We start from the raw sequence: 12727 nt of genomic DNA on the forward strand, positions 1-12727 counted from the left end.
GGGGGAAAATGGGGTGGCCAGCCACCCCATATTATTAAATTAATTTTTTAATTTTTAATTATTTTATTTTATATTTATTTTTTAAAATATATAATATTTTATTATATCTTTTGAAATAGGACACGTGGCGAGATTTAGACCATTGGATGAATCCAACGGTCCAAATTAACAAAAAAACCCATAAGCAATTCCCTAGCCATTGCTGGAGATCCTGATTCTGCTACCAGCCTATAATGTTGAAAGTTCACTCTAGCATATGTAGAGAAAAATACTATTTTACAAGTACAACGGGAGGAAGGAAAAAAAAAAAGATATTTTAACTAAAAAGTTTACTTAAAAGGATTGTTGGAGTTTTATGTAGCTAAATTTGTCAAAAATAGTTTTAGATATGTAATTAAACTTTTTATATTTAAAATGTTTATATATATAGTGTTTGTTACATATTTTAATTATATGATATATATAATTGTATTTACATGAGATTAGGGAGAACAACAATGATTCCCTAAATTTCAATCAAATTTTAAACGAATTTGTGTCGAGTTAAATTTAGCAAATCTGCTAAAAAATCCTTACTTAAATGATAATAGAGACGAAATCCAGAAAGAATATCTACAGAAAATACTTTGTTAACCGATTATTTATTAAAATTGTTTTTGACTCCCCTAATAATTTTTGTTCAACCTTACGTTTATTTATTAAAATTGTTTTCGACTCCCCCAATAAAAATCCTAACACCACCACTGCTTGCAAGTTGCAAGAGTTCAATACGCTACTGCCTCAGCCCGATCTGCCATCTACAGTTAAAACAGCAGCCCCTGTGAGGGCCAGTGAGGCTGTCTAATCCATCCAACAAACTTCTTCTCAAGTCCATTTTCGACACTAAAAAAAATACATATTATAAAAGCTTCATCTTTCCAAGTACTGAGCATCTAAACATCCTATGAAGACTTGATTGGATCATGGCTGAGCCGGCTTAATATCTCATATTCTATTTATAGCCCTTCTTTGGTAATGGTCTCTTTTCTACAATTTCTTAACATAGGTTGTATAGCTCATCTTTACTACTTGATTAACTTCTACAATTCATGGAGATTGTCACTTCGATCTTCCATCTCCAAAGTCACAGTGAAGCATTTTTACACATTACTAAAAAGCCCAATGAAACTTCCAAAAGCAAATCGAAGCATAATCAGTAAATTATACTAGTGTTAAGCTTCCCTTGCCTTGCCTAGGTCAGTTTGTAAACTTAATCAGTGTTTGAACCGTTATTGAATGAATTAAACGAATATCAACATTAAAAAGCACAGAAGAAAAGCACTGAAAAAACAAATTATCTTTCATCAACGCTCCAACCATCATAGACCCTTGTCCCACCATGCCGCGTTATTTACAGCATGTACTCACAAACAGGGAAAGGTGAATGCCCTAATATCTTTCCGCAACACCAAATACGACAATATATAACAATATATATTACATGGTGGCGCATAAAATGCATACCATGAGTCGGCCTCCATTTCAATCTTATCTGTGCTAACAGAAGATAATTTATATCTTAATACGAAAACCTTTTGCTACAAATGATGATCATACACCGCACAAGTGAACTTTAACATTATAAAATTGTAGCCTTGTTTACTACCATGCATACCATAATTATATTAGTACAAGGCCATCCAGCAGTTTATCGAATGTCTTCTTGAAGGGTAACAGAACTTGAACACATAGCTTAGATGATAAAATGAATATATTACTCTCAAATGCGCTCAATGCAGACCTGCAGCTTCTTCCAACTTCTTTAGCATCTTGTATTGCAAAGTAGCGGGGGCACAATCTAATGGTGTTTCTCCTGAAGAAGCAAGCAGTTAGAATTGACAGCTACATCGGCTGCTTTAAACAATTCGTAACTACCAGTATTCCACCAATTAATAATAATAATAATAACCATAACAACAACAATAACAATGACAATAATAATAGCAATCCACCAACATACAGTTAAAAAAGAAAAAGAAAAAGGAATAAACAAAGGAGAACATTCCACTTTAGCCCTCAATGTAACACCAATTATTATTTATCATCTACATACCCCCGATATGCACAACCTTCTCAAATGAGTGAACAAGGGACCAGCACCCATGTGCAAAGTGGGTGCAAGTTATATATATATATATATATATATATATATATATATGAAAATACTGATCCCTCACCACTTTTCCGCTTGTCTTCTACATTTTGGCAAATTTTTTGGAGAGATTTTATCAAATCAAGCTGAAAAATTCAACCCACTAGCCCACCCAGATTGCTTTGACAAGGCAAACCAAACCACACATTGAACTTTCAGACACCTTACAAAGCATCTCTGGCGAACACCTTCATGCACAATCTAGTATGTACAGGAATCGTTTAACCTGAATATCCCCAGCCATGCCTCGGAAACCTTTCATAATCACCTCCACTAGTTAACAAGTCAATCAAACTTACATTCTAAGAGAACCAAGGATCAATTACCCTGTGCATTCTTGTAATCCATGTTTGCTCCACATTCCATGAGTGTGAAAACTATATCAGTTTGATTAAAAAGTGCCGCCTACAGTACCCAATTACTTCTGATATTAGTATCAAACATTACTTTTGATAAGTAATATTAGTATCTAAAGTTTTAAGCAAATATTACACACAAACACAAGCACACACCCTTGTTCACTCGCAAATGTTCCATATGCCTGAGTGTGTGTGTGTGAGAGAGAGAGAGAGAGAGAGAAGTACCAAATGTAGCAAAGATAATCCCTGTTTGTCACGGTAATTTGCATCCACACCCTGCAAATGTGATAAAGCATAAATGCACTTTCAAATTCTACTTTTACATTAATTATTCATAAAAAATAAAAAAAAATTAAAAAATTAAAAAATTCTACTGTTTTGAATACCTCACTCAGGAGCTTCTTGACTGCGGCAGTGTCACCATTCTTTATAGCTTCCCTTAATCCCTAAGGACAGCACGTGCTATTAAGTAAATAATCCATGGGAACTAAATCCTTCTGCCCGTTTGGACTTTAAATAAATAATCCAGAATATGTACCTCCCCATTAGGTTCATAATCCATCTGAGGTTTATTCAGATCATCATTGGCCACTTGACCAAGACTGAAAACAGAACTGCGAAACAACTACCAATTAATATGACATACAGTGTAAGAGAACATAATAGCAATGTGTTAAAAATCACCAGTTTATAATCTACACATCATTAAAAAAAAAAAAAAGAAGCATGATCGCTTTCTCAAACTTACAGCATATAGAAGTATCTGATTTATAGATAAGTCAAACAAATAATAATTGTCTAAAGGAGATGGGTTTATCACTTTATTTTCTTGCACAAAGGGAAAGAGAAGAACAATGTCACTATAATAGAATCAAAACATCACAGGGGTGATGCACCTCCATGCAGGAAAAGTTTTTGTACCCTAAAGAAATGGGAAAGCTATATACCCGAAGGACATGAAGAACCATCCAGCTGAGAGAACAGTTACAAAGTAATCTTTATCATCTTCTGGTAATTCAAAATTTTTCTGGACTGAAATTAGTGTCAGTCAATGCGGGCCAGAATATCATAGTAGCGGGGAGAAAGTTTTCGAGTCCAAACTCTACATTGTGGAGAACCACTACTTTATATTTTATGCTCCTAACAGAGAAATAATAATAAAACTAAAAGTAAAGTTCAAAAGCATCCACTAGGTCAGGAAGAACAGAGATTGGATATTTAGACCTTAAAAGCAACATACCACAACTTGTTGTTAGAAGTGGCACCTCTATTCCTTGGAATAGTTTCCGTCTTCTTTGGTTTTGGATTTATTTGAGGAGTAAAGTTTGAAGTAGTATTTCTCTGCCAAATAAAAGGAAACAAATCTGTAAGGTGCATGGACTACATAGGAAATGAATATGAAATTAAAGAATTTATACCTGCAGAGGAAGTGCATGAGTGGAAGGGGATGGAGCTTCACAAATGCATAAAGGCATTCCGCACTTGCACTCTGAAATGATTGACACAGAGTCATGCTCTGCAGTTGGGCCAGCCTCCAAATTTATATCTGTACCTATGTCTAATTTAGAAACTCTATCTGTTGCACAATCAACCCCATATAAAGAAGCTTGTGGATCAACTTTCCCAGATCTGTGACAAAACAAATTTCAAAATTTAAGTACCTACATTGAAGCTTTAAAAGGAAACATAGAAGCTTCTTTACAAGCTGTCATGCTGAGGCATATTTAAAGTAATAAATCCCATACAAGCTAGCATGCAAATGCAAGCTTTGACTTTCAGGAAGCGTGAACAAAGAAATATATGGGTAATCTAGCCAAGAGATTTAGGAAGCTAAGAAAAATGTTCAAAGTACGACTGGCTGGGATCAAAACTTAGAGTTTGCAATGAGAAGTTGAGTTTAAACATCAAAGAGGATCTATGGAGAGAGATGATTTCCATGAACTCTATTCAATCGGGTTAGTAAAGATTAGGTACCATGCAATTGCATAAGGAGAAGGGGCGTGACAATCAGGAATGGCATAATCAAATTTTGACAAGATAGAAGCAAACTTTAATAAAGTTCCTGTTCGAATTAAGATGCAGGGCCAGAATACACTAATTATCAGACAAACAAGAAAGATGATGGATGCCTTATAAACTTCCCCAGCAATTACAATTTCTTCAGGTTTGGCACAAAAATTCTAGGAATAACAAATTGGAAACAGAACCATTTTGCAGTGAAATAGCAACTTAATGCTTGTCAGGCCACTCCATCACAGAAGCAAGAAGTACTTAATCAGTAGCCTGGGCTATTGTTTTCCAGTACAGGACTAAAAACCTAGAAAAGCACTCCACCTTCAACCTTCAGTTTCCAAATCTAGGTTTACTACCTTTCTCCGTACCTTATTATCTACACATCTAAATTGAACCAAAGTTCTTTTATTTTTAATTTTTTACAAGTTAAAGAAGAAGAAGAAGAAGAAGATGAAGTTTGGTTCAATTTAGATGTGTAGATAACCAAAGTCATGCAAATATCTATGACACCTAAACTAAATCAAAATTCTAAAAATCCAAGGTCATGCAAAATAAATAAATAGAAAAATAAGAGTTTATATGCAATAATGTGGACTAGTCTACACTATTGTGTATGCACAAAAACATAGCCTCAGACTAGGTTACATTAACCAAGCAAAGATCCTGAAGCACGTCTTTGGCTCTCATGACCAGAAATTGGAAACTCAAAACCAGTAGCGTGCAAGAACTTTTTCCAAGGATAGATCCAGAGAGAGTCATCCTCCCACCTAAAGGCATCCAACTTTGCTTCTAGGATGCAAAGATGCAAAGAAGCAAAGTAGCCTTGTCAACAAGAATGTTTGGAACTGAATAGAGAATGGGTTAACTCAAACAGAAGACTCAAATATTTGAAAAGGTGTTGAATGATGTAACCATTTAATATATACAATGAAGATGCTGGTTTGGAAAAATTGCTCTAAAATGAAGTTTAAGCTCTGATGAGACAAAATTTCCACATCAATGGGACATACTTCTTCCTTTTAAAGTTAACCCTATATTCTCCGCAATTAAGGTCATAAATCTGTAGGATGTAAGCACTGTATAATGACCTCTCTACTTTGAAAAATGCTAAAAATCCCAAATTTTTGTTCAAAAAATTGGTTCTCAAATGATGTGTTACCATCTCATGAGTTTGTAACAAATTTATCAAAATAATAAATCTCATGAGATAGTGTCACATTATTTAGGAATCAACTTTTGGGAAGAAAATTTGGGATGTGTAGCACTTCTCCACTCCAACAGAAAACATAGGATCATAATTTTAGCAAGCCTGACTTAAAAAGGATCCATGTGCATACAACAGAGGTATGAGCCTATCAAGCAGATCATGTTGAATGCAAAAGCATCCCCTTAAAAAATAAAATAATTTAGAGAATGTTCTCACCAAGAATCAAGAGGAACAAATAACGTGGCAATCTTTGGTGAGGTTCAATGATCTCCATTACACCCACCAATACAATGGTAAAATCTACTACAAGAAGCATACCCTAATTCATTGCCCATAGAGTGACCCAAAATCTTTGTGCTCAATCACCACATCAAGAAAATTTGCATTCACAATTCTGAGATATTCTTCAGGTCAATCTTAACTTTGAATTGATCCATATTAGATTTCTAGCAACCTCAAACATCTCCATGATGCTTCAGTAAGCTATTTCCTAACTCAAACAAGTACAATTACTAGAAAAAGACTCTGCTATCACATCTCAATGTACTCTACAAAATTTTTCATCTTAAAAAGATGGTACTTTGTTTCTACTCAGATTTCTTTAACAAAAAAGCAGTAATTCTAATTAATATTACATCAAGTTCAAAAGAGAGTATTTACCGAGAGGAGTCGTTATAACAGTCAGCACAAACTCTAACAAACGAGTGAATGCCAAGTTGTGGTAAAGCCTGAATTTGTGCACAGAATTGTTATTAGCTATTGGTTATATTTCTACTAAAACAATAATATTAGTAAGAAAAGCGAAAAAAAATCATACCATTTGATTTGATGAGTGCTCATGGCACAACGTCCTCCCACAACATCGGCAGTGGTGCTGCCAAATGAGGAGCGAGAGAGAGAGAGAGAGAGAGAGAGAGAGAGAGATGAAGTCAGTCCAAATTCTGAAATCCATATACCTAACAATATTAACATGTTCAATTTACAAAGACAACAAGAGTTCAAGGCTAAAGGCAACACGAATAATATGAGGTGCATTTATCAATACTGAATGTATTATACAAACTGGAAACCCTAAAGCATTAAAATTGACAAGTTTTTCAAGGTCTCCTATACAATGTTTTGCACCCAACAGTTGATAAGAAATCTAAAGAGTTCAACACTTGTAGGCAAGATGTGCATCAATTTGTTGATCTAAATGGCTAATTCTATAATAGGAACTCTTAAGTGAGTATTGAGTTGTAATAAAGAAAATTGTGCAAATCTCATGGGCTTACGGTCGAGTCAGCGACTTTAGAGAACAATTTTTGGGGTGCCACAGCAGCCATAAGCACACATCTCGATATCTAGATATCAATCTATAGAATTCATTGTTCAAACAATCGCATTATAAGCGTTATAGTTTCGGTAAGTATTGAAGGGATTCGGAATTATCAATTGAATTGCATGTCTAGCGGCTTTTGAAACGGAAATACTAACAATCAAACCAGAAATTTAGTCTTACCCGACGCCTGAAAGTGTTGAAGCTGCATTTGCAGACGTCGCAGCGTGCTGCTTCCTGGAAAGGGGGAGGATCCAATGACATAATCTCAGTTTTCTCCCTAACTCTCACTGATCTTTATATTTCTGATATCGATTCAATCTGTAACACCCCACTCTAAATTCAAGGGCGAAAGTGGAAAATTTTTCTCAATAAACCACCCGATGCTACTTCTATATCCTTTATAAAACAAGGCAGCGGAAAACCTGTAATAAATCTTTACATTAAAATTGACCTTATAAACATATCAAGAAAACTAACCAAAGCTTCTATATAATTATTCAATGACAATACATCGATAATGCAATTGTTATGTACAAGTAGGCATCAATACAACATAAGGAGAGACTGGCTTAGTTTAAGTCAGTGCCTCAACAACTAGCAACTCGAAGTACTCCTTCGATGACATCTAAGCACGAACTCGATCAACGATACAGGACGACTTTTCCTGCAATCAACAACAATGTCTATGCCATTGGGAATCACCACCACCACAATAGCATAGGAGGATACATGAGTCCACATTTCTCAGCAGTATAAGAATTTACTGATTTTAGCATTGAGCCGTTCTTTTAAGTTTCTACCAAGAGTTTACAATAACAGCCACATTTTATTATACAATAAGTTTAAAGCATTTCGTAGTTGCTGAAGTAAACATCGTAGAGTTTATTAACAGCTACTATTTTAGCTGGAACTGTATGGGCACATTCCAATCACCTGCTTGAAAACATACACATACAAGCCTATCTAATTCATATTATCTTAGCTGTGAGATTATCTACATATTTCGTATCTCAACTAGAAACATGTACATACAATACCATCTAAGTCATAACATAATTTTAATATATCATATAACTCAATTATGCATAGGACTGGGCGCAGGTCGGGGTGGGGCGGGTATCGGCCTTTTCCTCACCCGCCCCGCACGTTGCTGGTTTTGGAAATTCCAACCCGCCACCCGAGCACAATGAAAAATATCCGGGTGGGTTCGGGTATTGCGGGGTGGGTTGAATAGGTGCGGGTTTTGCAGGTTCTTTTCCAGATCCCCTCATTTCTTTCCTCCATCAGCTTCTCTTCTTTCTTTTCCTCTTTCTTCTCCTCCATTTTCGTCTTTTCGTTAGATCCTCTCCGAACCCCGAGAAACAAACACAACCCTACATCAAACGATTCAAACCTACAAATGCATAACCCTGAGAAACAAACAAAACCAAAGAATGATTCATGAAAGAGGTCTAGAGAGAGAGGAAAAAACTTGGATCGACAAGATTGTGGTCTGTGGAGGTGGGAGCGGCGTAGCAGCCCATGGTCTGAGGAGGTGGAGCAGTAGCGTAGACTAGAGAGAGAAGCAGACGAGAGACGGAGAGAGAGAACACACCAGAGAGAGAGAGAGAGACCAAGGGAGACGAGAGAGAGCGAGAGGGAGAGAAACGGGAACGGCGATAGAAGAATAGAGAGAGAAAGGCTGAATAGATTAGGGTTAGGGTTTTTTAGTTTTTATACTTATGCGGGGGGGATCAAGGTGGGGTGGGTACCCGCTGAAAAAAAAAAAAAAAAAAAAAAAAAAAAAAGGGGGTAACCCATTGGGCTGGTTTTTGCCCACCCCTAGTTATGCACATATATTACATGCATTCCACAGCCTCAAGCGAAACACACGCATATGAGCATATTTAAGCGAGAAAACACCAGATAAACACATAAACACAATGTACATATGCTATGTTCCATTCAGTCACATATACATATTGACACATGTAGCATGAAATCCCTCAAAAATTACATCATAAAACATTAACATAAATCCATAAAAGATATATTATGCACGCATTCATTCATTCCATTCCCATTTTCATTTTTTCTTATTTTCATTCACTTACATTTCATTCCTTTTCATTTCCATTCCATTTCATTTTCATTCCTTTACATTTCATTTCCATGATCCATCCCTTTATAACCTCACACAAGGGACCGCATCCCTTTGACTTACACGCTTATGGCTGGTAGGGACAAAATCCCTAAGTCTTTTATACCATTTCATTCCGCACAGTGAACCGCATCCACTCGTACGATGAAACCACATCACATATCATCATCAATAAGTATACAGCATTGTGGACCGCATCTCAATTTATTAATGTATTATTCTCATTTAATCATTTAGACATTATTATCACATTTCCATATCATCACCCACATGCAACATCATGCCATTTTCACAAAACATACACATTCTGTTGGATAATGACCTTGTATTTCACAAGTCATGGTAGCCCCATCCTTTTATTGTTTACTTTTTCCAATTTCTCACTTCTTTTGTCTCACATGCAGCTTTCTTCATGAGAAAGGATTTTGCTTCCTTAATTGTGAAGCACTTTGGCTGAGTAGCATTTATGAGAGGGCAGCAGCTTTCTGCAAGAAGAAGGATTTTGACTTTGCTTCATAGAGAAGCATTCTTGGCCTACTACTATATATAGATTCGGTCTTTTTGGTGAAATGGTGTGCTGCAGTGTTGTGTGTGAAAAAAAGTGAGAAAGAGCTTGGCAGCAGCTCCGTGCGAGGCAGTGGCTTCATGAGAGAAAAAAAAGTGAGAGGGCAGCAGCTCTTAGAGAATTAAGAGATTAATTTCTCTTTTTTAATTTAATTCTCTTTTGTGTGTTTGTGAGCTTGGGTGTATTGGGGCTTTCGGGTTTGACTAGTTTTGTTTGTACTACTCTTTGTGCTCCATCCTTTCGTTAGTGAATTTCTCCTGAATCGTCTCCGCTAGTGGATGTACGCTTGTTAAGCCGAACTACTTAAATCTTGGTGTCTTGTGTGACTGATTGTTATTTTCTATTCTGCTATTTTTTTGCTTCATTGGTGATCCTATAATTAGTTTATCTCAACACATTCTTTGTTTTCATAGACATACCACATTCAACATCATTTCATAACACATTTGTTCAAAACATTTCACAACATATTTAATAACACAGGTAAAGTCATCAAACATACATATAGTCATATTACTTCACAAAATAATGAGCTTGACTATCACATTTAATATCACACTTTAAAACACTTTAAATCCATTCTCTTTTCAATAAGCATTTCATTTATAAAACATTTAAATCCTTAAAGCATTTAAAAGTAGTATATTTCTCAGTAAGTAATTATACTTACCTATAGTAGACCGCAAGGGACTCTCACTCACCTCATACTATACATTGGAAGACTAAATTCAGTCCTAAGCCTCCAATCTCGTGTTACGTGCATGCAATTAATTGCATCGTTAGACACAATTAAGCTACTAAACTCTAAACACTATTACACATATAGCTACCTGCAAACTCTTACGTAGCATTTCTCACTTCCTAAAACTAGCTAAGCACCTTAGTCCTATATAAACCAACTTGATTAAGGTCTTATTCTAACTAATTACATTAGCCCAAAACATCTAAGGTTACTATTACTCTTACACTTTGTGTTATCTTGGTTATTAATTATATACACCTAAGGAATTCAATCTTTGAATTCCAAACTTATAGTTTCCCTATTTAAGTTAGTAAAGAATACTTGGTCCTTATATAATTAGAGTGTTTATTAAACTAAGCCTAATTTACTAAGGCCCTTGAACCCTTGAACCCTTAACCACTTAATATATATAAACTAATGCATTAATTGTTTAATCATCAAATCACCATAGTACCTCCAATCAGCCCGCTCATTACTGCAAAACCGACACAAGCCAAACACCTAAACCATATCCAACAATCCAATACCCAACAGCCACCACAATTATCATTTATTAGAATCAACCCAACCATACAACCACAATTCGGCCAGCTCAAAAGGGACACGAGAAACAGCCCAATTGTTCAATCTAAGAAAACACCGAATCAACGAAACTCATCAAACCAAGGGTCTGAGACGAATCAAAACGCTCAACAAACAAAACCCATTCGGTCATCTCCAACCGAGGCCCCCAAAAATCCACACTCAAACAAAAACCCATACTCAACTTCAATAATCGGCTCACATCCAAGAGACCCAAAATTAATCTAGCTCTAAATCCAACGGGTATAACGAAATCAAAGAAGTAAATCTAGAGGTTTACCTTTTCTTGCTTCCATGGCCGAAATCTCTCCTCTTAGGCTTCACCGTGTATTTCCTCCTCTCCACGAGCCACACTCTCACTCGACCCACAGCATCACTCTCTCGTGTTGTTCTTCTCTCTCTCTCTCTCTCTCCCGATTCTCTATCGATCTGGGCTAGAAGAACAAAGAAGGTAGAAGATGGAGAAGGGAAAAGAAAGAGCAGGGGAGAGAGACGTGTCAAGGAAACCGCGTCGTCCTCTTCATTTCGGCATTTTATTATTATTATTATTTTTTTCTTGTGACTCTTGTTAAAAAAAAAAGTGATAAATGCAAAATTGGTCACTGTATTGGCCTAATTTACAAATCACTCTGTTTAAAAAATAATTTATAAGTCCATAGAATAGGTTTAAATAACATTTTAGTCTCTGAACTTATTTTTTGTTAAATGACTTAACAGAAACCGTTTTATTATCATCTCACAGCTAATAAAAATAAGACACATGATTTTTTTATTTATATTTTTAAAAAATGACAAATAAGCTTTTTCACGTAATTTGAAGGCTTCAACACACACTCTACGTCAAATTAAATAAAGGAAAAAAATGTAAAAAAGCCCCCGAAATTATCAGTTGTTTGCAATATAGCTCCTTAATGTTCAAAAGGTACTAAAGTAGTCTCCCAAACTACCAAAATGTATAAAAAAAGACCACTTATTTTTTTTTATATTTCAATAATTCTCCTATTCTTTTAATAAATAAAATAATAAAATAATTGTAAAAAAAAAAAAACCCAAAAAATTAGTGAAAAATACAAAAAAAAAAAAGGTGAATAAATACGAAAAAATATATATATATATTTGGTTTTTTTTTTTTTTACAATTATTTTATTTCTTAAAAGAATAGAGTTATTATAGGAATATAAAAAAATAAGTGGCATTTTTGATACATTTTGGTAGCTTGGGGGCTACTTTAATACCTTCTAAAACATCGGGGGCTATATTCCAAACAACTAGTAGTTTGAGGGTACTTTTTAAAATTTTTCCTTTAAATAAACATAAATCCTTTATATCCCCTATGCCGCCGTTGTCTTCATTGATGGTCATTGCAAGCATTAGTGTAGGAGGAAAAAACACCTGAAAAGAAAAAATACGAGTCTTGAAATCGTATTTTGGGCCAAATTAAATTGAATAAGATAGATATCCGAGTCTCTTAACTAGACAAAAAAAGAAATTCAAATTTCGCGACTTTCTGGTTCAGGAAGTTGAAAAAGTTAATGCATGATGGCCGTTGCAAGCATTAGTGTAGGAGGAAAAGACACCTGAAAAGAAAAAATGCAAGTCTAAAAATC

General features: G+C 35.3%; 1 protein-coding gene across 5 annotated transcripts; it reads right to left on the reverse strand.

Moving 5' to 3' along the window:
- Positions 1–1587: 1587 nt before the first annotated feature.
- Positions 1588–11631, reverse strand: LOC132182662 (uncharacterized). 5 transcript variants are annotated; one of them, XM_059595970.1, is made up of 11 exons: positions 11401–11631; positions 7272–7513; positions 6588–6644; positions 6431–6498; positions 3969–4179; positions 3791–3891; positions 3089–3164; positions 2937–2996; positions 2776–2826; positions 2518–2596; positions 1588–1852 (listed from the first exon to the last, which is right to left on the reverse strand). In XM_059595970.1, the coding sequence occupies exons 2-11, from the start codon at positions 7350–7352 to the stop codon at positions 1770–1772; spliced, it is 867 nt and encodes a 288-aa protein (XP_059451953.1). In that variant the 5' UTR covers positions 7353–7513; positions 11401–11631; the 3' UTR covers positions 1588–1769. The 5 variants fall into 5 exon arrangements, with proteins under 5 accessions (XP_059451953.1, XP_059451961.1, XP_059451968.1 ...); XM_059595978.1 differs by lacking the exon at positions 11401–11631 and adding an exon at positions 10467–10526; XM_059595985.1 differs by lacking the exon at positions 11401–11631 and adding an exon at positions 10498–10516.
- Positions 11632–12727: the final 1096 nt, after the last annotated feature.

This window comes from Corylus avellana, chromosome ca1, assembly GCF_901000735.1.
Source record: "Corylus avellana chromosome ca1, CavTom2PMs-1.0".
NCBI classification, from domain to species: domain Eukaryota; kingdom Viridiplantae; phylum Streptophyta; class Magnoliopsida; order Fagales; family Betulaceae; genus Corylus; species Corylus avellana.

Excerpts from the sequence above, each read along its gene's own strand:
- LOC132182662 (XM_059595970.1), bottom strand. The coding sequence starts at position 7,352 with ATGTCATTGGATCCTCCCCCTTTCCAGGAAGCAGCACGCTGCGACGTC. Across the intron at positions 6,499-6,587 it reads AGCACTCATCAAATCAAATG|GCTTTACCACAACTTGGCAT; the intron begins GTATGATTTTTT and ends GCACAAATTCAG. Across the intron at positions 2,597-2,775 it reads GATTATCTTTGCTACATTTG|GCGGCACTTTTTAATCAAAC; the intron begins GTACTTCTCTCT and ends TGGGTACTGTAG.